General features: G+C 45.9%; 1 protein-coding gene and 1 long non-coding RNA gene across 7 annotated transcripts; one reads left to right on the top strand and one right to left on the bottom strand.

Moving 5' to 3' along the window:
- Positions 1–3: 3 nt before the first annotated feature.
- BRPF3 (bromodomain and PHD finger containing 3) lies at positions 4–22,955 on the bottom strand. Of its 5 annotated transcripts, none has more exons than XM_085210593.1 (14): positions 22,344–22,662; positions 16,256–17,661; positions 15,091–15,247; positions 13,530–13,661; positions 12,320–12,448; positions 11,633–11,945; positions 10,373–10,639; positions 9,727–10,218; positions 7,607–7,700; positions 7,483–7,518; positions 6,149–6,246; positions 4,783–4,880; positions 3,342–3,496; positions 4–2,263 (listed from the first exon to the last, which is right to left on the bottom strand). In XM_085210593.1, the coding sequence occupies exons 2-14, from the start codon at positions 17,638–17,640 to the stop codon at positions 2,080–2,082; spliced, it is 3,540 nt and encodes a 1,179-aa protein (XP_085066719.1). In that variant the 5' UTR covers positions 17,641–17,661; positions 22,344–22,662; the 3' UTR covers positions 4–2,079. The 5 variants fall into 5 exon arrangements, with proteins under 5 accessions (XP_085066719.1, XP_085066720.1, XP_085066722.1 ...); XM_085210594.1 differs by having other exon boundaries at positions 22,523–22,650; XM_085210596.1 differs by lacking the exon at positions 7,483–7,518 and having other exon boundaries at positions 22,523–22,955.
- LOC146542608 (uncharacterized) lies at positions 22,020–26,217 on the top strand. 2 transcript variants are annotated; one of them, XR_014879963.1, is made up of 3 exons: positions 22,020–22,168; positions 23,293–23,364; positions 23,447–26,217. It is a non-coding gene; the product is annotated as an uncharacterized LOC146542608 (long non-coding RNA). The 2 variants fall into 2 exon arrangements; XR_014879962.1 differs by lacking the exon at positions 22,020–22,168 and having other exon boundaries at positions 23,030–23,364.
- Positions 26,218–27,976: the final 1,759 nt, after the last annotated feature.

Raw genomic sequence — 27,976 nt, 5'->3', positions numbered from 1 at the left:
TCCTTTTTTTAATACTTTAGAACATTTATTTCTCAGAGAGAAAATATAGTCTCAGACAGTCAGATTATAGTAGGTAAAATTAGCTTTTTTTTTTTCTTTACAAGCATAGATTTTCTTATTACCTCTCTTATACCATCTGATATAAACAACTCTAGAAAGCAAATAAACTCACTTTCTACAATAAATAGAGCAATCTGTGCTTTACAGCAGTGACAGTCACGTCTCGGTCCCGTAGCAAACAGCAGATCAGCCAATTCCCATTCTAAAATGTCATTTAAAAACAACCAACCAACCAAAAAAATAATAATATCCCAAATTCTGAAAACATATACACAGGTCACAAGTCCACAGCTGAGTTACCACCCAGAAAAGTGTATGTTCCTTTAAATAAATTACACTGTGTGCATATAAAAGATCCAGCAACACGACTGAGGACTTCAAGAATGGTGACAGTAAGTCTGAATAATTTAGAGCAGTACTGTACAACTATATACACAACATTCTTCCCTCGCCACACTCCATAGGCATTATTATTATTACTATTTTTACAAAATCCTACGCCCCTTCTCTATATGGGAAAGGAATCTTTCATAAAGTGTGGCTCCGTGTCCCAATGTATAAGAATTGGTATTTCTAAAAAAGTAGACCACGTAGAAATGGCAGTGATTACTCCCCACTATTCATTATTATTATTTTGACCCCACATTCTCTTCAGTATGAAAAAGTTAAAATAATAAAAAAATACCGAGTTAAAAAGCAAAATGGTGATATTCAATCTACAATCTTGCTCTGCACCTTTGGTTCTTAAAATGGAAAAGCAAAAAAAGGGGAACACACAACAGAAGAGATCAGAGAAATTGTAAGTCCTTGGCTAATAGAAAAGGTTTTGTCATCTGTTTCCAAACATTGGCTGCCCAGTTCTGCAACGCAAACTCAGAAAGTAAAGAGGGGCTGCAGCAGAGCCAGGCTGGTTTGTTTCTTAATGGATGACAACGCTGGAGACCCACACACCAGGAAGGGATGCACGTACGTGAGAGAAGGCAAAAAGGCAAAATGGTCGTGTGCTCTACTTAGTGCTCGGTTTCAACCCAAACCAAGCCAGAGGAGAACTTGAAAGAGACAGAAAAGAAGAAAGGAAGAGGAGCCTGACACCAAATGTGCATCCAGCAACACAAGCGATGCGTCTCCCTCCAACCCTGATCAACCTCAGTGCCTGCAGAGCTGCTCCAGCACAGACACCTCCAGAATCAGCTTTGTTTCTTCAGAAAAAGAAGTTATCTTTGCTTAGACTCAAGGCTGTACTAAACCATGATATGAACTGCTACTGCAATGAGCACAGTCACAGAAATCAGAATTCAAGTGTGAAACTACCAAATACATTTCTAGGCCATAAATGCACACCAAAAAACACCACAGGAAATTTGTTTTTCATATTTAAAGCTCTGTGCATCTGCATGTATGTGTGCAGCAGAGGGGAAAGTTACCAAAATATCTCATTTCTAAATGCAATGCAAGAAATCTAACGTAAAAGCACTGTGAATGTAGGCAGGAAAATCATGATACTGCCTCCCAGCTACCACTTCTGTGACATGATGGGACAACTGATTTCATTTAGAAGAACAAAAAGGCCAGTGAGGGCCAGGTAAGTTTGGCACAAGAAAGTCCAGCTGGGATTTCCATACAGGATCCTGGTTTGCTTACAGAGGTGATGGGCTCAGGGAACGACTCGGGGCTGACTGACACCCGAACTCCTGGCAGCACGGGGGAGGCAGCAGCAAAGAGCGTGCATGAGGTCCAAACATCGAAGTGCTGAGCTCTGCTGCACCAGCTCACCACGGCTCCTGTCACCCAGCAGCTTCTCCTAACACCTTACTCCTGGCCCTGCAGACTCTACATTTCATCTCCTGCCAGCTCTTCAGCAAGACACATTCAGAAAGAAGCTGGACAGGCGTTTTGGCACATCGCAGGTACCTCGGGGAGCGCTGCCAAGTGCTGGAAGGCGGCGCGCTTTGGCCGCTCGGTGCCAGGCTCCCTGTGCTGACAGACAGCGACGTCTGGAGGACCGGCCGCCCCAACCCATCACAGATAACTGGACGGAACAAAGGGATGATCTCCCCGCACACGGCTCATGTGAACCATGGCTCTGTCATATGCCACCTGCACGGACTTGCGGATGCTGGTTTTTCTTCCTTCCATCATCTTTAGCTTGTCCACAGTGTCATCTACGCCCAGAGGGTACACCTTGTCACGTGGAAGCCACTGCCTGCAGCAGAGAGGAGAGCACAAAACCCTGTCACCAAGGGCATCGGGAGAGGGATGGGGGAAAGGAGAGCAAATACCTGCAGGCCTCTTGCAACGTGATGGCTGAGCTCTCTGCAGGAGGCCGGCTGCTCCACGTGCCTGGCTCTACTACGTGCTGCACGGCTGCAGCAGGCCAAGGGATCTGCCCAAGAGCCACCAAGACGTGGCCAAGTACTCCAGCCCCTCAAGCACTCCACAGATCTCAGGAGCAATTAGTCACTGGTCACTGTTCTCCCCAGGAACAGATACTTTCATGAGATTTACTTTTTAAAATTAACCCCCTACAGTAGTGCTATGAATGCTTAAATGCCAGCATTGCCCTCTTGCATGAGCACCAATTTCTCTCCACTCTCCTTCCTCAAGCCTTTCAATTCTCCTTAGAGCTCCAGGGGAAACTTTCGTATCCCACAGAGCAGCAAATACAGGGAATTCCATGATGGAAAGTACACCGAGAGAGCTCTGCTTTCCAAGAGCCTGTAAGCACTACGGCTGGGGTGAGTGCAACTGCCTGAGTATCTTCCAGAAACAGGCAGCTTTCAGTACAGACACCCCATGTCCACACTGACCCAAAACAAGTCTCAAGTTGCAAGTGCTTAGCCTGTACCAAGTCTTTGTTGTGCACTCATTAGCCCAGGTTAAGTATCACACTAAGAAACATGGCATCTTTCTGAATGAAGTCCAGCCCCTGTGAGTTACATATATCTCAGCTCAACGCATTTTACAGCCAGCCAACACTGACAGCCCAGGGCTCTTCATGTGCTTCAGTAATTTTGTGGTGATGTGATCTCTAGGTTGAGGACGTTGTGCTGTTCACCATGGAAATGGAGCAGTCAGATGTCCCGTTCTTGGGACTGGGAAAAGCAGGCCATCTTCCTCATTTAGACTTTTCTTGACAACTGCATATTTAAATTTGCCAATTTCCATGAAACATTACCATAACAATGAATCCTGTGTGTTCCCCTATACACAAAGATTAAATTAAAACATTCCTCTCTGCCATGGCACTCACCAGAGGCCCCAGCCTGTCTGCATCCACTCACCAGGTTCTCTTGTTGTCGAAGAAAAGGACAAGGAAGAGCTTCTCGCCTGCCTCTGTCTGCCTCTGCTCCCCCAGCTTCAGCACATCCATGGGTGGGACTGGGATGGGGACTCCATTGTGGAGCAGCCCCTCACGTGGCATCTTGGGATCAATTATCTGGTGACACAGGAAGGACATTTAAGCACAAACCCTTTCAAGAACTGCAGAAAATGCGTTCTTTTTCCTGCTCTTTCAGTTTATCCAAGCTAGATTATTAAAATCCACTTAGGAAAATTCTTTACAAAGAGACACTGAGGCAGAGCAAGCAGTTTTGCTCACCCATCCTATCTTCAAGGCTTCCCCTGTGGAAGGGAAACCAGTCAGTCCAAAAACCAAGCATGTGAACTTGGAAAAAGGGAAAGGATGTAGGTACGTGGTTCTGTGTGGATATAGGTGCACATATGATTAGTAATTTAGTACAAAGTCAGCACTGTGTTCAGCAAAGGCCTTCCCTCCCTCTCTCCAAACTTGCACAATAAATTCAACATCACTGCTGCACTCAGGAGGCATAACATTATTTCACAACAGATCCATTTTGGTGCAGTTCTATTGGCTTCAGTGGCACTGCTCAGATTTGTACTGTTACAAGATGTGAATCAGGCCTGATGTTTTAAGAGAGTTGACAAGCAATGTCAGCTTTATCAGACTAGGGGATCGCACACGTCATTTCATAGAGAAATAACACCAGATGCATTCTCAGTTCTCCCCATACAAAGCAAAAATGTCTATGTCCAGCATTTGTGCTGTACAATGACATACGAATGAAACAACAAAAGATGGATTCAGTACTAGATCTTCCCTTAGCTCCTAAGGGCTCGACAAAGCAGCTAAGCTTTGAAACCAGCCACCTGTAGGAATTTATTAAGACACTCCACCAGATTGCTCTAAAAATACCTCATTTTTGGGCAACCTCACCATGCTAAAGCACAATTTAACTTCAGCTGTAGCCACATAAGGATCTGAAAATGCTTTGGCTGGTCAATACAGCAAGCAGATCTGTAGCTGTTCTCTCCTCTGGGTTCCTACCTAGGATAAAAGCATGGGCATGGTTCACTCTTCTAGCAGAACCTGCCCTTTCTGATAGTATCAGACCTGTATGCAGCCATGGCCACACACACGCTGTGTCAGCCCATACATGTTGGCAGAGTGGACTGCAGAGTGAACAGGAGAGGAAAGACCTTCTCCTGTCCCTGGCACCAAGAGATCAAAGCTTTGTGAATCCTCTCCAATGCTCTGAAACAATGAGCACAGGAAAAACTAACAGTGCAAACGGAAGAAAAAAAAAAAATAACAGCCACGTGCTACATGGTTTTGGGAAATTTTCCTTTATGTCTGGCTACACTGCTGTGTTTTGGGCTGCCTGCACTGCTGCTACAGACTGCAAGAGAGCAGAAGATACTCACCAAGGCAGGGTAGGAGGGATAACCACGGCACTTAGCCCACACCAGCTCCAAGGGCTCCAGCTCAGCCTGACTCTCAAAGGACATCAGGAGAGTTCTCCCTAAAGAACAGAAGAATACAGGGCTTAGGAGGGCCCAAGGCTCACCAAGCCAGATCTGTCCTCAGTGAAACTGAAGCTGTATCTGAGATTGCTTTGGGCCACTGTTCAGAGAGCACTTTTTCATTCCTCAAAAATGCAAATACCCAGACTGCTGCGATGTCACTGGCTTTGGGACTTTGATTCTAGCAGGAAATGCCTGGTTCTCATTGACAAAAGTGTTAGCTAACCATTTTTTCAGACTCAGGTCAGAAATGTTGCAGGAGATCCTTTCAAGACACAAATAACTCATCTGCTAGTTCCTGGTCAAGGAGCAATCTTTCCTTGCTGCAAAATCTTACAGCAAGCAGTGTTTACATCCCGGGGAATGGACGATACACTGACTTCACCAGAAGTCAAACTGAATCTAGAAAACACTGAATACAACGAATGTACAGCCAAGCCAGATCTGATGGGCTTCACCACTATTACATGACAAACATATTCATCTGTTAATGAAATAATCTTATACAACACAGAATGATATGATAATACCATTATAATTCTACCAACACCAGCCCCTCTCTGTAAGCTTCTCTCTAAAGCAGGGCGGTGAGCACACAGGGTGCAGGCAGTCAAGGGATTCTATCTTAGATCCTGTGGGAGGAGTCAAAGCTGAATTCCGATTCAGCAGCACCGTTGTAAACCTGCAATAACTCTATCAGTGACAAACCATAACCAAGATGAGAATCTGGTCACATGAGTGCTGCTACATCAGTGCATTGCTTTGGGTAACATTAGAGGAGTGTGACTTAGTTATACTGCTGCACAGCACAGTCTGACAAAGATAATGACTTTGTTACCAAGTCCTTGAAAAGAAAGATAGCAATATGACAGGAAACAGCTACGAAGTCATCTCCAGAGAGACATCTCTTATAATTAAGATTTACTGCTTGTATCGCAGCGTCATGAAAGAGAACTAGTTGTAAATCTGGGGAGGGCAGTGCCAGGCACATTACCCCAGACTAACAGTAAGCACCTATCTGAGGAGAATTCAGGGCACAGGCAACCAGCACAGGTGAAAGCAGAAGAAAACACGCAATAGCCTAAATTAGCCAGAAGCAGTGTGTTAACACAACGCAGGTCAGCATCCTGACTACGTAACCTGCAGGACTGGTTTCCAACATGCACTGAGACCTGCTTCCCTGGTTCAGGTAGGATGTCAGCTCTACTGTGCTGCAGGACATGACAGAGGTGTTCTGTAAAGCAGAGCTCCTGTGAGCCATTCTCACCTGAGCTGCTGTAATCGGAGTCTCCATTCACACCTTCCAAGAAGGGCACCCGAGAAAGAGCTGGCTTCCCTCGACTTCGCTTAGGAGGCATCAAACCACTGCCAGAATAGGGAAAAACAGATCACCCTTAAAAACACAGCCAAGTAAACCGTCCCCAGCTGTTTATAATTTAGAAGTTAACTGCACTAATGCATCCCTGATGTGATAAGAATACTGAATACCTGAGCACAATGTCTCCCCTGGTGCAAGCAGGGCATCATCTCAGCTTTTCCATGAGCAGCGAAGGGGGCCAACAAAAGCTTTGTTGTTAACACAAAGAAGGAACCCAACAAAGGCTTCGTACTGCACGGCTGACACAGTGATGTTCAGAAGTCACATGAGCTCACTCAGTTGTGCACAGACTTCAAAGAGGACAGAGTAACGCTCCAACATCTGCTATCTATCAGCAACTGAACTCTCAGTCCACAGCCTAAACATGCTTCCACTTCATTATTACAAACATCTCAGAAAATGATCTCCATCTGAAGCAATCATGTTTTTTCCACTTACTGTAATTCTTTTTCACAATTTTCTAAAAACCACCCCAGTCTGAGTGGATTTGATACTCAAAAAGAGTGGAGAAAAAGCAGTAAACAGAGCTGCTCATAAATGGAATAATCGTACAAGTTATCCAGGAGACATAAGCTTGTTTTTTAATTCCTTGTTTTGTGGGTGTAGCATAGCTCTAACGTAATTTTTGCTACGTGAATTGCTTGCAATTACCATAATAAGCACTTATATAGCACTTTTTGTCTTCAAAGTACTTCATAAACACCAACTAACAAGCCCCCACACTCCCATGTGAATTCAGATTTTCCTCTCTCATTTCCCTGAGGTAAATATGGTGGATCCATGAGGTCAAGACGTGGTTTTAAAGTGAGCTTCTGGCTACTGGTCCTGTTTGGAGTTCGTCCTCACTCCATGAAGGATTTCAAGGGCCCCCACGGCACTACAGCTATGCACAGATCCACGTCTCTCCTTTTTGTACCCACTGAGGCAGCTCCTTGCCTAACAATACTGTACTGAAATCATTTTGTGGGAGATCTGCACCTTGTACAAGAGGCAATGACGACTTGTCTGAACGTTTGGGCACAAAGCACATAGCAACGGGGAGAAGGCAGTGAATGTTCAGTTTCACCTGCAGTGCTGGGCTGGTCATTTGAGACCAAAGGGTTTTGCAGCTCCGGCTCCCAAGAAGCACAGGAAAATACGCATCAGCAAAGAGAACATACTCATACTGAGAAGCAGAAGTGTAACAGACACACTTTAAGACCAAGCACTGTTTTGAGACTTACGGCATAACAGGACAGCATGGAGCCTGAAAAGCTAAGCTGTAAGCAAAGAAGTCAGATGACAAAAGTCAGACCAATTAATCCAGAAAGGAGGTATTCTGGGGAAGAGCTGAGCACAGAGTCTTACCTGCAGGCTTCAAACACCAGCCCACTGCCCACGCTAGGGCTGTGCTCAGAGTCTGCGCTGCTCTCTGCGTGCTTTGCAAAGCCGTTGGTCACTCCTGCCAAGGAGACAAATGGGGACCAGCTCAGAGAACACCAACACCACACAGATACCACCAAGGCTCTGGAAGCATCGCTGCCTGATGATCTGCTTCCAGAAAGGCAGGATCAGCCACAAAGATGCTGAGTGCTTTAAAAGGGGAAAAATTCTGCATTGAGTTCTCCAGACTCAGCTGGAAGCAGAAGGTGACTAATGAAAATTATTTCTACTCCCCACGCATGAAAAACTAGGCAGCTTTTGAAGAAGCAAGTGCTAGAAAAGCACTGTTTGGGGACAGCAAAGGAGCCCACGGGTTCATCGAATGCCCAAAAGCCACACAAAGGGGAAATACATGCCAAGGCTACTACTATTTTTCCAGCTTTAACTAACACAGGGAGCACACTGCTGGGAAACACCTTGTTCTGACAATCCTGATCACCTTGACCTGCTTCTGCAGTAACACAGATTTGACATACCAGACACTCCCTCAGTTAGGAGACATCAGTTGTGTTTGAAATAGTGGAAGGAACTGAATCACAAAAGCAGTGCTGCAATTTAGGAAAAAAAACCTGCTTCTTCAGCAGGGAAAAAACATCGCTGCCTAATTATCAGTGATTTTCTTGTGCCATGCCTACATTATTCCATTTTTAATCTCAGCTTCTCTTTCTAAGCTTTATCCACTGTGAGTAACTCCTCTTTGCTTTTTGTATTGGCAGGCAACAACAGCAAGTCCCTGTAACACTATAATGTGATGGAAAGTACAGTAATAATAGCAGGGTGGTACAATCCTAGACTGCAGCAAATAAGGATAAGCCCAAATGTAGCAGCCACAAATGCAGAAATGAAGGAAGAAAAGCTGCCTACCTTCAGAAGGCCTCAGGTAGGCATGTATCTCCAGAAAGATACCCTCACCTTCACTGCCAACCCTTAAATGAGGTCTGAGAATGGGTGGATCCTGGCTCCACTCCTTCCAGTCAATCAGCTGCACTGCCTGCACCTGAGCTCTCCTGGTTGACCCTGCCTCCCCACCAGCTGCTCCATCACTGCTTCAAGCCCCAACTTAGCATTTCCACCACAGTCCCTCCACCAGCAGCTTCTCTTTGGAGAAGCTGTTTGCGTCTCCTTTAACCTGTTCAGGTGAGTCATTCCCAGTGTTCAATTGCTTTCCTCCCACTCTGTTTGCTAACAAGCCTCTGACAGCCAAGTAACTTTAAGAAAATATTTGAAGTATGAGCTAGTTCAAGTATTTCACGTGGGAACTGTCCCACAATGGCAGTTAACAAAGAACTGAAAAGCAATCACACTGTTGTCATTCAAATGTTCCTTTTTACCACATGTTTTTCTAAATTTGATCTCAGATGTTTGCAGGTCAAATTTGAAAAGAACATGTTCGGTCTTCCCAATAATTTTATCTCAATCTCAGAACTGAGGGTTACGGCTGGTTTAAAAGCAATGTTTACCATCTCATTACTGTATTGGTCCAATGCACACTTTCAACCAAAGGCTCCTTTCTGCAGCAAGAAACTCATTCCTAAAAGCAGCCTATGCAAACGTTCCCATGAGTGCAGGAATGCCAACATTTCTCATCCCTTACTGGAAACACCAGAGCCTTTAGCCAGGCCATTCAGCATCTTTGCAGGCACCTGTGCATGGTGGCTTGCCCTACCTAAACTAAGGTGGAAGACTTTCTTACAGTAACCCTGTTATAACTGGCAAAAAGAAGAATGAATTGTGACCCACCCTGGATTTCATCTCGTTATTAAATATCTAAACCAGAGGTGTCTATAGCTGAGCTAAGTTACCACAAACTCCATGAACAGTCAGTGCAGAATAAGGGTGCAATTCATTACAGACATTTCTTGTCAGCTCTTTGTTAGGAATCTGCGGAAGAGAATGGGCTTTTCTCAGGCACCTCTGGTTATGGCAACTGCGTCTCCTCCACACAGAGTTTCACATAAGCAGTTCAGACACAGTATTCCTACTCTCTCAGCTCTAAATCTGCAGTTTCCATGTGGACAAAGGGAAGATAAATCCCATGGAATCACCTCTCTGCCCTGCCTGCCTGGGTGACTTCTCTCCATTGCTCTCGCTGTAATTCCTGCCCTGTGGCCGCTTCCGGGTTTGTCGCTCCCCATTGGCACAGGAGGGCAAAAGCTGCTCGTGGTCCTCTCCATTCTCCAGGGAGCAGTCCAGGCCTTTTTGCAGCTTCACCCCATTTTTAGCTTTTTTAAAAAGAACAGATGTCCGTCGGCCCACGCCACTGAAGGGGGGGCTCATGAGGCTGTCTGCAGGTGGCAAGGTGAGTCCGTTCAGGCTGCTGTCACTGAGCAGGCGCTGGAAAGCTTGGCTCTCCCGCTGCAGTGCCTTCTTGTCAAAGAAATCCCTGTCTGACAACACCTTCTTCTGCAGCTGGTTCAAAGTCTTGCTGTCATGGATGGGTTTGAGTTTCGGAGGGTCCTGCAGTGATTCCAGATCTGAGAAGGAGGGTGCAGGTCCTGTGGGCTCCAGGGTGGGAGGATGTGGGAGCTTGGCATCATCTGCAAAAGGAATAAAGAATCCACTTGAACATTTTAGAAAGAGTTATTCCTAAAGCTATCAAGACCACTCCTGTCCCTTTAGTATGAACAGCAGGTGTTGCTTGCTGACATGCACTAAGAGAACTGGAGGTAGTACCCTGCTACAACGTCTCACCTCTGTCCCCTTCCTCGTCCTCTTCTCTCGACGTTTTATCCAGCCCCTCTTCCCACAGAACAGGCTCCCCATTGGCCATGGTCCTGCTCTGCTGCTGGGCCAACTTCTGCCGAACGGAGTTGATCTCCCGTCTCAGGAGCCGCATGCGTCGTGTCCGGGCGCCGCTGGACCGCATAGGGCTCACTATGTCCAGCTTCTCAAGCAACTCCTTCAGCTGGGCCTCCAAGGTGAGGTGAGCCCTGTTCTCCGGCAGGAGGATGTTGTCCACTGCATCAAAAGAAATTGCAACAGTGAAGGGAAAGAGCATGGCTTTTTGGAGAATGGAACTCCACTCGTGATATTTGGGACCACAGCCATGCCGCATTACCATCAATGCTATTTATGAACCAATTGCTTTAGTTTGGGTATTTAGGAATTGTTAACTTTAGAGTGCAGACTTCCTTCATCAGGTAACGAGCAGCTGAATTAACTTGCACTGCCTTCCTGCTCCCATTACTGCCCAGACACAGAAGCTGAAGAAGTGTCTGCAACCTACACAAGACAGCTTGCAGTCCTTTGCAAAAATGAATGGGAATGGAAGGTCTTCCCTAGGACTGCTTGGGTCCTAGTACCATAATCCCATATCATCCCCTTCCAGCCCATAGTAATCCATCTAAACTAGTTGGCCTACTCCGTGTCAATTTGCTACCTACCGTGAAATGTTTTGCACCTCCTGTGCAATCCTAGAATACAGGTGAAATCACGTCAGTTTTTCCATTGTGTTCTCCCTGATTATTTGCCACGTTTTAACCAGGAGAATCACAGAAATGGAGAAGGAAAATAGCTTCACCTCAGCCCCTGAACAACACAGAACTGTCTTCATAATAAACTGCCACAAGAACACAATGATCACTGCTCTGATTTACATGGAAACATACGATCTTTGCTCAGAACAAAAAACTCTAGACCCACATTGCACTCTTCTTTAACATACTAAGTTTGTAATACATCCAAGGCAGATATCAGATATCACAGGCAGATAAAATACTTTCCTGATGCAAACATGCACTAGAAGAGCTGGAGCTAAATTGCACCTAGCTCCAGCCTGCCTGAAATCCTGAGGCTATGAAGGAGTCAGATGCATGCTTATGTACATGGATGGATGGAAAAATCCTGTTTTGTTGAACGACCATTATGATTTTCACACAAACTGAATGACACGCTCAGAACAAGGTACACGGTTACGATCTGTCCTGAAAATGAAGGTTAATAAATACTCACCATCCGCCCAAGAAAAGCGGTAAAAGTCCTCGGTTTGGGGTGACTCGGGCAGGTGAATCCCCACATCAGTGTCAAAGCCAATGCTTTCAGCCTGCCGCCGCACGTGACGCAATATCGCTCCTCCAAGGTCTCTGAGCCGGACAGCTGCTCGGTGGAAAATCGTGTCTTTAGCATTATACCTCATGCAGTTGGTAACTATAAGGTTAAAGTCTTCCTCAAACTCATCCAATGTTCGGTACAGGTGGGACTCCAGCTTCCGCCTCATGGTGGAAAAATCCATTGGGTTGGAAATGAATTCCAGGTAATCTGGAACCTAAACATATAAAACCTGTACAATTACAAAAACCATTTACTAGCCAACTAGAGCGCACCCATCATAAGCACTCTGAATGCCCTTTCCACCTGCAAGGGACAATGCCAGCACTTTACTTCTGTGTCATCCAGTCAAGGCACACATATTGTCTCTCCAAAACATTACTTATCTGAGATGCACTGAAGCTTCCAAAAAACAATACCTTATTTTGGCCTAGAAAGATACCCACACTGTGAGTCCTCTGAAATATTCTTTAGTCCACCAGCAGCTTGGGATAAGGTGGTTTGTGCTTCCCGAACTATGACAGTACATGAGTTTGTGCCCAGCAATATCTCATCTCCGACCCATCAGACACCCCTAGGAAAAAGACTTGCCTCGTTCAAGTTAACAGGCTCTGCAAAGATCTGAGCAGCATCCTTTTCCTGCAGCAGGTCCAGTGTTGTGCGCAGAAGTACATTGAATGGCGTCAGCCGTAGCTCCATAGCAGCCTGCTGAACCTTCACCTGGGAACAGGAAACAGCAATGAGCACAGTTCTCAAGGATGGGACAAGCAAACTATTTTCTTCTGGTTTCTCCTGAAACATCAACTCAGCTCCACTCAGTGGTGGAAACCTTGGGTCATCATCACACCACTGGCCTGCAGACTCACTGTTGAAAAATTTCTGGCAAACAGCTTGTCCTCTCCTCTCCCTGTGCAGGATGCACATTAATAGACAGCAAAGTAGACTCTAAACTTTCTGTATGAGGAACTCCTTTTGATTCAATCTCATAGAGCCAAAACAAGAGGACACACTATGAAATTACAAGATAATACATCTAGAAATGAAGACAAGATGCTTTTTGTGCTGGTAAATCATCCTGTGGAACTCCTTATCTTGAGATTGGCACTACAATGCCAATTAGCAACATTATAAAAAAGTTAAAACTATTTAGGCATTTACACAAACAACAATATTCATAATTAGAGCAGTGAGCACAAAGCTTAAGATACAAGATCTCACACGTCAAGGCAGGGCCAAACAACACCGGTTTGGAGCAAGCAAGTTTCCCAACAGATTTTTTACACTCTGTGGGTTTTCTAATACTGTTTTGATTTCAAGGAAACAATTTGTAGCATTGGTTTGATCTCTTACACTGCGACTCCACTCAAAGGAGATTGGAACAGGATAATAGCATTTATTTCTCTTTTAACGTTTTAGTTTCTTTGATCTTATATTCCCTCATCATATCATTAAATCAACCACTTCAATAGCAAAGGAAAGCAAGTCTGTGTACACAAAGCAAACTGCATTTACTAGGACGTGCTTAGCAACCAGGCAGCATCAAAAAGAGAAAAACTGCTTCTTCTCAAGAAGGGATGATAGGGGTCGGGAATATAATTTGCCATTAGTTATGCAAATACACTTTCCCAGCACTCTGCAGCCCAGCACTGATTCTGAGGACGGAGGCTGGGCAGCACAAGCCTGTGACTGAGGGACAGACAACTGCTCTGCACATCCAGAAGTCAGGAAAAGAGAAAGAGGCTCCACAGCACGTGGTGCTTGTATGGTGCTGAAGAGCAACTCGACAGCCAAAGCTACCTACCTGCTCCCGTTTGAGTTTTTCCCTCTTACGGATGAGCTCAATGAGCAGCCGGGCCCTCTCCAAGTCATGCCGTAGTTTCTGCCAGTATTTCAGCTCTTCCTTCACTGCACTCGTCTTCTCATCCTGCTCCTTCTGTAACACATAACAGTGGGATAAGATGAGGACACAACTGGCTTCCTTTGTTTTCTCCTCTTTTATAGGTGTTTTCTCCATGCTCTCATAGTCTTCCTCTTCTCTACTTGTCTCGTTGTTCAGATTATATCACCTCCTTCTCACAGTGTTTAGCTGTAGAACACACAACATCAGCCTTTCTGGATTTTACATTATCTCAGAAGTTAGGCCCGAGTCATACTGTAGCTACACTCCAAGAACATACTGCGTGCTTATTTACACTCTCCCTGCCTTTATATCAAAGTTAATTACAGAGGCTGGAAATTCTTTCTGTTGGCTGTTACACATTGAAGAAGCAGCCCAAAGGGTTTACAGTACAAACTCAAGGCAGGCAAAAGTATGGCAGAAAAAGAAAGCTATTACTGTCCTTGAGGAAATAGAGCCACAGAGAGATTCACCAAAACACAGAGGAACAGCTAAGTCGGGGAGATGAGCTAACAGTTTCCAGGACACAGTTCGTTGGTTTCACAATGTAGTTCATCCTTCCCTTCCTCAATCTGTAGCTTTCCAAATGGTTTTGAGGCTATAGCTGAAGTGTATACATTTTTGCACGACTGCCAAGGGAAGGATGAAAAATGCTTCACATGATCTAGATGGCGTATATTTATAGAACATTTGTTTTTATGAACTTGCTTATGGTAAGTACTTAACTTAATGCACCACGAAAATGTCGAACTTCCCCAGGCTTCAAACTGATGAGTGGGAAATATTTTCTTTATTATTCATCCAGAGCAGTCTTTACGCAAACCAAAAATCTATAAACTCCTGCAACTACAGTAAGAAGATGGTGTGCAACACGCACAATAACTAACTGGCTGTGTCACGGGGTAGAGTGTCGGTATTTCATTACTGCACCAACTGCTCGTGCCAAACACAGTACTGTTTTACAGCGTCAAGGGACCCTGGATGCCAGGTCAGAGGAAGGACAGAAGGCCAGAGCTAATGATTATGTCTAAACTTGCTTATGAGTGTTCATGGAAGGGTCAGAAATTCAAGCTGCAGGAAGAATGATCCAAACTGGAATTTGGCCAGGACTCTGGAGCTAACACCCATTTTCTCAATGAGTGCCTCTTTAATCACTAGTGAGGAATGTGGTTCTTTGACTCATCTGACAGATCAGGCCAGCAGGGGCCCATCATGCCTTTGCACAATCCTAAGTCTCCTGACTCAGGTGGAAAACTCTTACCTGCTGGCTCATCAACACCAATTCTGGTGACACCGTGACATCCCACTGATACACTAACTCAGATATTAGCAAACCAACAGGAGAACAAGTGACTCAAGAAGAGCTATTGTTCTCTGTTGTTAAAACTCTCAAAGGGCTTTCCCATTCCTAATTCCTGATGCTTGCCATGCTCTGGAGCCAGGGGACAGGCTGGCAGAGCTGTACCTGCTCAGCATTCCTCTGGGACTGGAGATGTGAGTGCAGACGTCGGATCAGGGGCACCCCATTCCTTGCCTGCCGCTTCAGCAGCCAGTAGTTGTGCAGCCTCTGCATGAACTGGTTCTTCCGCTGGAGAGAGATGCCCCTGCAGATTTTGTTCAGCCTAAAGGAAGCAAAGAGGTGTCATGGAAACAACTGCAAAGCAATTAGAGGCCTGGTGATACCATCTGGCTTCCCAACGATGCTTTATGGCGTGCAGCTTTGTGGTGATCTGTGCTCTGAAACACACCTGCAACTGGAACCATCTGGGGCCTCTAAATTGTGAGGATATATATACTTACTTTTCAGACTACAACCCTATTTCAGCAGCAATGAGGCTGGAGGTTCTAACTGTAGTTGCCACAGCAAAGTACGCAATCACCAATTCAGCTCTAAGCATTAACTTCAAAACTATTTTCAGTGCCAGAAGAACTTGACTGGGGTCACTGTGATGTTCTTAAGCTGGACTCCGGGACAGGAGCCCAACAATAATACAGTACCTATTTTAATCTTTTCAAACCATTCATTAGATTATACATGGTGTCTTATCAGCAATTTTCCAAAGTTTGCCTATTGAAATACTGGCAACACATCACCACACTTCCTCAGCCACCAAACAAAAACTCAGCACTCCCTAGTTCTGTTTGAATGAGAGCTTGGAGAAAAAGTATTCAGCCAGATTCTAAGCTGGTTGCAACACTTACATGTTTAACATGTTCTGCAATAAAAGGAACAATTAAGATGCTATGAAATGAGGGGATTAAAAAAATATATATCAATAGGAAGATGACTTCCATTCAGCTGCCAATTGTAAAGCCTGATGTATTTTAAAAACATTTTCACAGCCATGTACGTAAATTTGTATCCTAGATGCGTGCTTTCCTGTTAGGTACCACCAAAGATCTGTACTTTGTAACATTTTGGGATTGTTGCTTGGCAAAGCAGGGAAACCAGTGCACAACTGGCACTTACATGGAAGAATGCTGGTGAGGAATGTTCCTGCAGAGCACAATTTGAACACAGTTACTGCTAGGTCTGGACTGGAGAGAGTGCTTCCAAGTTCAACAATGAAAGGGACCGAGTCCTCAGAACAGACCCTGTTCATCTTCTGCTGTCCAGCTCCAACACTCACCTGTAAGAGGGAATTTGTGCAACTGACACCGTGGGCATAGATGAACGCCCATCAGTCCCCTCACTGGGCTCCTTTTTGATCTTCTGCTTCAATTTCACTTGGTTCTTCTTTAGGGACCCTTTGGGAGGGCCAGAATTGCCTTCCTCCTCCCTCTCCTCCTTCACAATGCCCTCCTGCCTCTCACTGGTAGCAGCTGAATACCCTTTTTTCACTGTTCCAGGTGGGGAATGGCTCTCACAATAGGCAGTTTTACGCACAGTGAATGTTGTGCCATTGATGCTGGTTTCCCTCATGGGTTCAATCTTCATGAAGAGACCAGCCCGCTGGGCACAGGTGACATGGAAGGCAGTGTAACAGTTCACTTTGTGGCATTGGATAGCAGCTCCCATGCCCTTCTGCTTGCAGATATAGCATGTGAGCTTCCATCGAGCTGGGGGAATGTTATTTATCCCTTCAATGGGCTCCAGGAACACAGTGTTTGCAAAACAGACTTCTGGAATCCAAATGGCACAAACCACATGAGCCCAGCGGCCATCGCTGGTCTGCTTGAAGGCTCCACCTTTGTTTGGGCAGAGGACACAATCAACAGGATGAGAAGGGGACTGTAAGCAGCAGCGGCAAAGCCACTGCCCCTCAGGAATATAGGGCACACCGTAACACTCCTGGTGCACAGCCAGATTGCAGATATCACAGAACAGGATGACATTGCTGTTGTGACACTCATCGTCCATGCAGACACAGCAGAATGCATCCTCATCAATGACGGACTGCTGAGTGCTGTTGTTCCGGCTCTCAAGGTATGACTCCTTTTCCAAGCGGTCTACCAGCAGCTCAAAAGTTTCAGCAGAAACCATCCCATAACCATCATCTCTTCTCTTCTCATTCACCATTTCCAGCCATGCCAGATCCTCTTCATCCATGTCATACTCCACCTCCGCATCAAGGTCCTCGGGAGGCTTTTCAATGTATCGGTAGTAGGCGGCAGGGAGAGGAGGGGCATCGGACTGCTTGAAGGAGTCCATCACACGGAAGTTGGGCTGGGGTAAGTGTAAAGATGTTCCTGATGTGTGTCTGGAGCAGGATTCCTTCTTCTTGCCTTTGGAAGTTGTTTTCTTGGATTTTGAAGGGAAAAGGGGCTGCTCGCTGTTTTCCTTATTGCTGTTGCATTCTGTGATGTCCTGGGCAGTCAGTTCATCCTCGGTGATGATTTTTAAGGGATCGTAGATGCTGATGCGGTGAAGCCGCCCGTCGATGTCGACTTCCACGATGCGCTGGGCCTGAGCATACGTCAGCGTCTCCCGAGCGGGCGAGCACTTGAGGCTGTAGGGTGAGGGAGAACGCCAGCCCTCCAGGCTCTGCCGAGATCTTCTCTGAGGCTTCCTCATCGCTGCGGTCCACCAGAGACCCTGCAACAAACCAGGACCAGCATGAGTCAAGGAGGAGCACAGATTGAAAAACACACACAGCATCAGAATAGAAAAGCATTTCAACTAAGGGCCTCAGCAATTTCAGGCTTGCAGAGTTTACTTCACCTCAAATACGAGCAAGTATTGGATATATCAATCATTTCTGCAGTGCATATCAGAGCAGGGCACAGCACACTCCAATATTCTCTACTTGCAAGCAGGAAATGTTTCCCGTACTAACAGATGAGAAGAGTTGAAATGGGTTTTAGAGAATAGCATCTAAACACTCTGCTATGCACTGAGATCAGCAAACCATCCAGATCCTCAGAAATGCAGACAGAACTTATTAAACCTGCTTGCACAACTCAATGTTTAGTTCACACAGGGCAAGGAGTTCTCTCTGTCCTTTTGCCTGTGAGTTCTCAGCAGTGCACATAATGCACTGAATCTTAGATCTGGTTTTCCAGGCCTGAAGGAAAGTAGTCTTCCTGCCCTACAAAAGCTGAGCCCCCTGCCAATCTTTTTTTTTTTTTTTTTTTAGCTGAGCTCCACATGAGAACGTACACCAGCAGTGCTCCCTCAGTTCAGAAGGAAGTTCACCAAAACCTCCCATCTCACTGCCACTTCTTCCTTCACCCACACTGAGAAAGAGTTCCATGGTGAAAAACCATCTACCAGCTTTGCCCTCCTTTCTCCTGAAGTTGCAGCTGGTTTCTCACACCACCCTGCAGACAGAATGTGCACTGAGCTAACCCATGTCATCATGCAAAATGGGCAACAAAAGTCTATGAAGAACCAGAGGATGAACTGAGCAATGCAATGGGTGCTAGATGTGCATCCCTTCTTCTCTTTGGCAGGATCTACAAAGAAATAAAAGGGAACAAGTATAGGAATGAGCAATATGGATCCAGACGGACTTACAGGCGCTAGCTCAGCATCTGCCCCTCTGAAACCTCAACCGAGCTGGTTCAGCATGCAGGATCCACGGGGATATAAGCAGGAAAGCAGCAAGACACCATCTAGACCAAGCTGTACTGGAAACCGTGCAACGGGGCTCAAACGGAGCCTTAACTAAAAGCCCAAGCCAGCTCTGCCCTCACAAACTGCTAATCAGCAACAAAGATAATCATTTGAGAGTCAGTTTCTGCCTTTAAGGAGCTGCCCAACAATGAAGCTGAGGTGTCAAGAACAGCTGGAGAAGGATGGAAAGGCAGCGGCAGGATCCCAGAGATCCGAGGGTGAAAGAGGGAAAGTGGAGAAGAAGCCAAGTGAGCAATGCAAGGGAGAAGGGCAGAGTCAGGGATGAGAGCGCAAAGCACAGAAAGCACCAGGCAGAGTAACAAGACAGGCCAAGGAAAGAGGGAGATGAAAAAAAGAAAAGCAAATGTAAAATCTCCCCAAGAAGATAAGTCAGCCCAGAGCTTATCTGTTGCTATGCAGGGGCCTGAACCAGCACCTCACCCTTAGTTAGAGCACAGCACTTTCAGCCCCTTTCTGTGGGACCTGCAGACAAGAAAAAGCATTTGTATTTATCTGTCACATTATTTTTTGCTCCATGATGGACTTAACCTCACAAACATCAACTGAGTCAAAGCAAGCAGCACCACATGGATCAGTGCCTGCAAGAATTCATGAAGTTATTCCAGAAAGGAGTAACGGATTCCTGGAGACACTCTTCTCCTGGAAGCACCGCCCCTCTTATCCATGAGTCTGCCACGATACGACACTTCCACTAAGAAACAAACCGGCTTTGGAAAAAGAGTCCAAAATTTCCTTTGCAACCACAGAAATAAGCTGCAGGTGCCACTTTCAGTAAGCACTTCTCTAATGATAGCCTGAAAGCATCATTTGTTTTCAGATGTAAAATATGAGATAACAATTTACACCTGTAAACATAGACACTGGGATTTCCAGGATCTTTTTGACCTGCATACTGCAGAAGTGCAGCTGTACAGTTGCTTCAAACAGTAGGAAAAAGAGTTCTATAACCAGCATCTAGAGGCAGCTTGGTCAACAAATGGGAAACCAAGAACATCCTGCTGACATATGGCTTGGGTATAACCTGACTGGTGTAACCAAAGAAGATAGTGGGTGCAAGAAGTTATATGAGCATAAAGACAGCGGAGGATAAAGTAATTGGAATGTCCTGACCACAGCCATTATTAACATTGTGTTCAGGAAAAACAAGACATTAGCTGATGACTGGCTGTGCTGAGATGAGCAAATTTCAGCCAAACTAGCACTCCGAGGAAGGGTTATTTTACCTGCTGACAGGAAAAAGAAGAGTATGGTGTTCTTGTAGCAGCTTTAGAGAAACAGTCAGTTTACTGTCCAGAGAAATTACCCCAAGAAGGCTTTTTACCACACTAACTGGCTGCTCTAAACCAACCCATTCGTAAAACACGCAATTACTTAACACTACATAGAAGCATCTAAAACAGCACTGAAATTGCTGCCAGCCAGTACTCACTCAGTGCCTGGGATAAGAATTCCAGCTCATTTCTAAAAGGCATCTGGATATCAGGAGAGACACAACTACCCACCTCCGGAAAGCCTCGAAAGCAGCAATAAAACAAATTCAGACATGCCAAGACCCTGTCACCTTGTCTGCAACACAGCAACTTCTAAGAAGCAATCCAGGAATGTTATGATCTTCTCAGCACACTTGAAAACACCTCCCTAGAGGTGTATAAAAAATCTCTCTGAAAACAGCATCTGTGCATGCTGAAATGCTAAACTGCCTTGACTTCAGCAGGGTTAAACACTCCTTCAGCCTATGCTGCTTTTGTCCTACCGTGGACAAATGTTGTTGATAAAAAAGCAGAAAGTTGAAAGAGTTGTCCTCTTGCTGTCACCAGTGTGCTTTAGGCTTTCCAAGAACACCCCATAATCCACTTTCACTGAGTATTACGCCAAGAACAGAGGGATAAGTTCCTAGAGAGCACAACTGAATGAACAACAGGGCTGTAATGCAAAAAGCTGCCGGAGCTAAATTTAATTCTATTTCACGAGTTTGTTCTGAAATGGTTCAGTTCTTCTGAGCAGCAGTTTTCATGTCTGTGGCGCAGAGATGCCTGGGGTCTGCAAAAGGGAACTAAGAAAAACAAACCCCATCAGAAGGCTCAAATTTACTACAGATAGCTTCACAGAAAAAAAATGTGAGAGATCCACATATCAAATATCATTGCAACACAGGAAAAATCCAGCACAAGTGGATTTTCTAAAAGGAGGACTAAATACTGCTGTGATCCACACTCATGCAACCAAGGACCAGAAGCATCCAGTCACACCTCAGAAGACCTCAGCCTCCTTCAACCTCTCTCCTTCCCATGCTTTCAGACAAGGATTTTCTCACTGGCAGCAGGAGTCTTTGCGAGCCTCTGAAGGATGCAAGGCTGCAGCTAAAGGCAGCGAGGCTGGGGGAGCTTCGATTTCGGCTTGTGGAGATGTAGCACTGAGGGACATGGTTAGGGGGCATGGTGGGGATGGGCTGGGGTTGGATTTGGGAATCTGAGAGCCTTTTCCAGCATTAATGATTCTATGTGGATGTCAGAAAAAAGCAAGGTCCCTCCTCGGTGAACATCTCAGTGATTCACACGAGGAAGGGACCCTAAGCTCAGCTTTAGGTAAGGCTCAGCCCGGTGTCTGCAGAGAGCAGACACAGGCTCAGGAGATTTTCTCCTCCTCCCACCCCTCAGCTCTGGAGGGGGGGGGGGGGAACAAACACCTGCAGAAGTGTTTAAGAAACACATCCATGAAACTAAAGCAACAATGCCAGAGGAAATGAATGGCCTGCAGCAGCCGTCTCCTCTCCAGGTTCCTCTCTCCCCAACCCAAAGCACAGTGCCACACTCCACGGCTGCACTTCCCACAGGCCCACACCACCAACACACTCCGCAGGGCTGCCAAGGGCCCACTCTCCTCTCTGATACCCACACACACTTTATGAATCCCTTCACATTTCTGTCATCGGGCGGAGATGCGGGTCGCGTGAGGCTGTGGATGAAGCGTAAGGCACAGCCTGGCTTTAAGCAGCTCTTTGAAGGAACCTGTGGCAGGCGCTGTCCCAGAGCTCCTCTCAGGAGCACTGTCAGGGCCACAGCAACCCTGCTGGCAGCGATGTGGGTCAAAACAGAGCACGGAGCGGGCACAAACACAGCGACGAACGCGCCTGTGAGAGGGTCCTTAGCACCGCGGGCCGCCATCCCCGGGGAGCGAAAAACGTCCCCGAGGAGCAGGACTCGGCCGGAAAGAGCGACAGAGCGCGCACACCAAAGCCAGGACGCTATTGGCTACCGCCAACGCCCGTCCCAGAACCACCACCAATAGCAACGCATAGCGCCGCGGGGGTAAAACGGGGCGCGTTCGGCCAATAGCGTGGGAGAAGGTGGGTGGGGCCACCTCCAGCGCCGCGGCGACGGGCAGCCAAGATGGCGGCTGGGGGGGCCGGTGGACGCGGTGCTGCCCGATGCCCGTTCCCGCGCTCAACGCCGCTACCCCTCGCTCGGTGAGGGCCGCGGGTCGCTCCCTGCGCGCGGCGAGCGAGCGGGAAGCTCCTCTAGCCGCGGCACAGTGGCCTCCCTGCTGCCTGCCCTGTCACCTTCCCGCGACCCCGGCGCAGCGCTGCGTGAGGGAGCAGAGACCCCTGAGGGCAGGGAGCCGCGGCCCGCGCAGCGCGTTACCTCAGCGTCTCCGCGCGCGGTCTCCGCCGTCACCGCCGCCTCCTTATCGTTTTGGTGTTTTTTTTTTTTTTTTCGTGGCGTGGGGGAAGGGGGATGCTTTTTTTTTTTTCCTTCTTCCTTTTTTCTTTTTTTTTTTTTCTTTAAATCCGCCTTCCCCTCCCCTCCCCCCTGGGGCTCACCCAGCCGGCGGCGGGAGGGGAGGGCACAAGATGTCGGTCCGGCCGCTCCGTCCGCCGCCGCTGCCGCCTCAGCGCCGCCTTCTCATTCCGCTCCGCCGCCGCTTCGCCCCCCGCCACCCCCGACTCCCCCCTTCCCGGGGCCCCGCTCCCTCCAGCGCCGCTCCCGCGCTGCGTGAGGAGAGGCGGGGGGGCGCAGGGACACGCACAAAATGGAGGCGGTGGCGGCGGTGCAGCCCCGGCCGAGCGGTGAGGGAAGGCGGCGGGGGAGGGGGCTGCCGCGCTGCGCTCCCCCCAGCCCGCGGGCAGAGACCGCCCGCCCCTCCCGGTGCCTTCCCACCCCCGGGCCGACAGGAGCGGGAGGGCCCCGGGGGCTGCGAGCGGGGGGAGGCGTCCGCCTCCCGGCTGTGCTGCTGGCTCTGAGCGGCCGGGAGGGGCGAGGGGGAACGACGAGACGCAAGTTTCTTATCGGAGAGAGTGGTCGGGTATCGGGACGAGCTGCCCGGGGGGGTGGGGGGAGTCATCGTCCCCGAAGGGGCTCGGAACTGCGGAAACGTGGCGCGGAGGGACGCGGGCAGCGGGAACGGGGGGGCGGGGTTGGGTTGGGGGTCCCAGGGGCGCTCCAGTTCAGGGTTCTGTGACGGTCCCTGGGTTTGGGGTTTGCCTGCGGCCTCAGCTGCGGCTGTGAGGGACCTGTTTTAGGCCCCTGGGATTGGCCACATCCCTGCCATGAGTTTATGAGAGCTTCATCCTACACCCGGTATTTCTTGCAGGAAGCATGGGAACATCAAAACGACATGACAGTATCACCCGGCACCAGTTAGCGCAGCTCTCCCAGAGAGCATGTAAGCCTCGTCCCTGCTGCTCTGCACCCAAACAGCACTGTCAGACAAATGATGGGATTAATGAGAGTGCATTATTTTCTAGTGTGATACTTCAGGTCCGGATGGCCTCCTGACGTTCAGAGGTGTGACAAGGTGGAAGGTCAGAGAGAGGGACAGAGAGGAACGAATGAGGAAGGAGTTGTGCTTGCAACTAAGATAAGTGGTGAGATAGGAGCTCCAGAGTCTCCTACACTCACAGAACATAGCACGTACTTGTGCATATGCACTTCCCGCTTACAATCATACAGAATATTGCATAATATTGGCATCTGAACATATAGAATTATAAATAGAATATAGAATTGTTTTCAAAGATAAAAATGTAATTTTCCCTCAGTTACAACTATAGGATCTTTTGTCTTTCATTGTATGTTAAGTGTGGAATATCAGAGCAGCCAAGCAGTCTGTGACAACCTTGTTTTGCAAAGTACTCAAATTGGACTGGAATGTGAAGCTTTAAGAACATGGGAAAACATGGGAAAACATTTCACTTAATGCAGAACAGTAATGTTATGACAGATTTTGCATTTCAGAACTTCTCAGTACTCATTTCTGTGTTTACTTCTTGAAGAAGCTATTGTTAACACATCGGAACTCAAGGATATTAAGTATATTCCTTTTTTTACTGCATGAAAAGAAATTGGAGATAAATAAAGCATATCATTTTACATAAAATCCCATCTCACCCCCAAAGTACATTTGTGCAAAAGCATAGTCCTATCCATAAAGAACAACAAAAAATCTATAAAATAGACATTTCAGCAAATGAGTTGACTGTTGGGGAAAGACAGTTTCACAGTAAAATCATTTCAGTTACTGCAATGAGCAGTTTGCCTAATTTTCCCTCTTTATGTGAGAACATAGTTTGGATTTTATCACACGGTTTTAGTGTGCGTATTTTTTTCTCAGCATTTTGGTGTTCTTTTATTATGACAGGCTTGTCCAAGTTCTTTTATTTTGACCTCAGTTTTGAAGCCCTTTATACTTAGATTTCCACTGAAATTGGCTTATTATAATCACGTCGTGCAAAGATTTGCATGCGTGCTTAATGTCAACTGTGTGAATAGTCCTATTAAGTTCAGTTGGGTGACTCTTGCACAACATGAAGTGTGCTCAGACATCTTGGAAGATTGAGGGCCATATGTTAGAGCATTAAAACAAGTTATCCACCATTTAATTTTAAAATAGAGCTGTGGAACTAATGTGTTATTTGAAAAAACATTCTGGACTTATCTGAAATCCCAGAGGCACAGCTTAATTCAATTTCTTGGCTCTCACAGTTTTTAAATGGTACGAGTTCAAAACCAGGGATGTCACTTCAAATGAAAACAGCAGCCAAGACATTTCAAACAGAGCTACGCACATTCAGTCATAATTTTCTTCGTCTTTATTCAAGTATTTAAACATATTTAAAGAGGGAGAAAATTATCATTTGTAATTGAGAACTGAAAAATGACCTTTTTTTTATTTGTTGATCCATTAAGCCTCAAAATGAGTACTTCTGTTATCTGTGTTTTGGTTGTTTGTTCTGTGGCTGTCTTCTTCAGAACTATTGGAATATTTTCACTGCTAAAAAGGACCTGTGCACGCTAAAGGTTAAAAGCCAGGTACCTCAAAGTGATTAGCCTTGGCTGCAGTACAGTTCAGCTGGATTTGCAAGTGCACTTCCTGAGATCCTAGTTTTATGGGAAGTATTTATAGCCCTCTTCAGACCCACTGACTTCAGAGAGATGGCACAAGCACCTAGCACTGTCACCTTAGTAATTAATGGTATTCCTTTTTTATCTTAATGGGCAAATCAGTTTTAAAACCCTTTTTGGGTTTTTCTGAAGAAAGAACTGAAATTACGGTTGATAGTAGGATAATTCTAATTTTTCTAGCCAAACTTGGCTAAAAGGAGTTAGCTCTCACTCAACTGAAAATTATTAGAGGTTAAAGATAAATGCTTACCTTTCAACATTATTTAATAGAGCGCAACCCAACAAAAGAGAAAGAAGTTATCAATCAGCCAAAGAGCTGTCTGACGCAATGGAGAAGCAGCATTGGCTGGCCATCATATGAAAGGTTGTATAAACCATGTAGTCAGAAAATGACTTAGCATGAGAGAAATTAGAGAAAACATCCTATATTCCACAATTGCTTGGAAACACCGATGTTTCCACAGCAGAGTGATGCTGATGAACACAGCTGCAGTTAGTGAAGTAAATGTTCATCCTTTTCGGGGTGAAAATGAATTGGTGCTGGCAATTTTCCGGTGTTTCTTTTGTGTTTTGTTTCCTTAGTTGGGTTTAAAAACAAAAAGCCACGATCGTGTTAGAAGCCCACACTCCACAGTGACATGGGAAACTGCAGAGGATTAGGAACTTTCCCTTGCTGCTTAGGCAAGTGAGGCATGGAAATACGAAAACATATTGCAGTCCTTCTTAAAGGATCTCATTCGAGTTCTCAGATGTGTTTATCATTTCCTATGTTTTTCTTCTATCCCATTATCACACACATACAACCTGAAAATGATTAGTCTATTTAGAATGTTATTTAGAATGTGAAAAGGTTAAATATGAAAACAATTTTTTTTTCTTATGGGATAAAATAAGTGTAGGGTTTTTTAAGAAGCTGCAGATATTTTCAAAGCTCTGCACAGAAAGTTTTCTAGATGATGTCCAAAATGTGCTGAGTATTGTGTGTCTGCTTAAAAAAAGATAAATCCTTATAACTTTATGGTGTCTCTTATGGAAAAAAAAACCATTGCTTCATCCACTTCTTCTCACGCTCTCTCAGCTGTAAGTACTTAATAAATAAGATCTCTCTCATAAAGTTGTAACTCACAGATCTCACTGGCTGCCAAAAAACTTGCACAGAAAGATTGTTTATGATGAAGGCTTCACTTTCCAAATAATAATAAAAAAACAGTAGTGCTTCCTACATTCAAAAATAAATGCAGGACTAAGATATAAAAAGTATTTCAAGATGGGCATCTGCATATTATGTGAGGTGGGCACAAATAATTTATATCAGCATCTTTTTTACTGTGCTTCAGTGTAAATAGCAAGCATATTTTCATCTGGCCTGATTTATGGGATTTTGGATGTTCACTAAATGGTTGAGTGATTTTTGTCACTGGATTTTGTATTTTAAAGTCATGTAAATTACACAAGGAGAAAAAAAAAACTAGCAAAATGAATGTACATGAATTATTTGCTCCCTAGGGGACAGAATAGTGTGCTGAAGACCACTGTGCATTGTCAGTGGGCGAATGAAAGATTCCCAGAGCGTGGAGTCCACACACACAACTTCGTGGTTGTTCTCACTATTTCAGAGTATTCAGTGTAAGCTCACAAAAGAGAAAGCAGTCCGAAACCTGGACTTGATATAAAATATTTTCTGGAAGTATATTCAGTACAAAGACATGCAGCTCTGAGATGTTTGCGGCAGCTGCAGAGAGCTCCTCTCTGACCTCTGCTAAGGATTACATGATGGACAGGGAAGCCAAGTCAGAGTTCTTGTTCAAAGTGACGATATTTCACTGTTCTTTGATAGAGCAGGAACTCCTCCCTTCCTATGTCCAGGGAATATGCAGGTTGCATCACACGGAGTAGGAGGAGAGAATGGTTTCTTACCTCAAACTGTGGTTCTTTAAGACCTGCGTATATAGTAATAAGACTGGAGTCACTTTCAGATCCAGTTTGCTTATTTTGTTCCTGTAATTGTTTTTCATCTCTCCTCTTCCAGTAGCAATAACATTTACAGCAAACACCTATGTACATGAGTATGGGCTTGGGACATACTGACGCATATACCAAGAGTTCCAGGCTTCAGATTACATTAGTAATACTTCTAGTACATCGAATTACCTCAAGGATCAAAACATACTTTTATGTTTGAATGAACTACTTGGCGTATTACACAAGCAAAGGTGGAACAAACATTCCCTGGAGGGAGGTTGCAGATGCCGAGCTGCTTAGTCTGGTAAACAGCAGCCAGGCTCATAAAATCACCTCCCTCTGTCTATGTCACTCTTCTTATCACGATACTATCTGAACACCTTTGCAAACCAATTAAAATCCAGACAAGTTGTATGTGAGAAAATGCTTAATCCAGAGTGATAAACAGCAAAATGATAGTATTTTATTGTTCTTCAACTCATACAAACCTCTATACCTACTAAAGAAACAGCATCTGAGGGCAAGGCTGGGTGCAGCTGGCTGTGGATGCAGCACAGCAGGGCTCTCTTTCAGGTCACCAGTTCCCACAAGGTGACACTAAGTTGGCCTTTCTTAGGGAGTCTGCATTAGGGTGCACATAGGGTCCCTAAAATCCTGAGCTGTGAGCCCTTGGCCCTCAGCTGCTTCCTTTCCAACTGCAGCAAGACTCCAGAAGTTCATCATCTGTAACAGCATTTGAAACTTTCTCTTCCAGGGTACTTTCCCCAGAAGCACTGCATATTCCCAACCTTTGTCACACACAGATATGATGAGCATCTCAGAGGTGGCAGTTTCTCATAGCCAAGAAATACTCACTAAAGTGAATTAATTAATGGGAATCTGTGAAACTCTTATTCACAAAGATGATTTGT

The sequence above is a fragment of the Meleagris gallopavo genome, chromosome 28 (genome assembly GCF_905368555.1).
Source record: "Meleagris gallopavo chromosome 28, MGAL_WU_HG_1.1, whole genome shotgun sequence".
In the NCBI taxonomy this organism is placed as follows: domain Eukaryota; kingdom Metazoa; phylum Chordata; class Aves; order Galliformes; family Phasianidae; genus Meleagris; species Meleagris gallopavo.
Note: the sequence above shows the minus strand (reverse complement) of the source record. Positions and strands in the feature narration are given on the sequence as shown.

Coding starts and splice junctions, on each gene's coding strand:
- BRPF3 (XM_085210593.1), bottom strand. CDS start 17,640: ATGAGGAAGCCTCAGAGAAGATCTCGGCAGAGCCTGGAGGGCTGGCGT. Junction 11,946..12,319: donor AGCCTGTTAACTTGAACGAG/GCAAGTCTTTTT, acceptor TTATATGTTTAG/GTTCCAGATTACCTGGAATT. Junction 10,219..10,372: donor GGACGAGGAAGGGGACAGAG/GTGAGACGTTGT, acceptor TTCCTTTTGCAG/ATGATGCCAAGCTCCCACAT.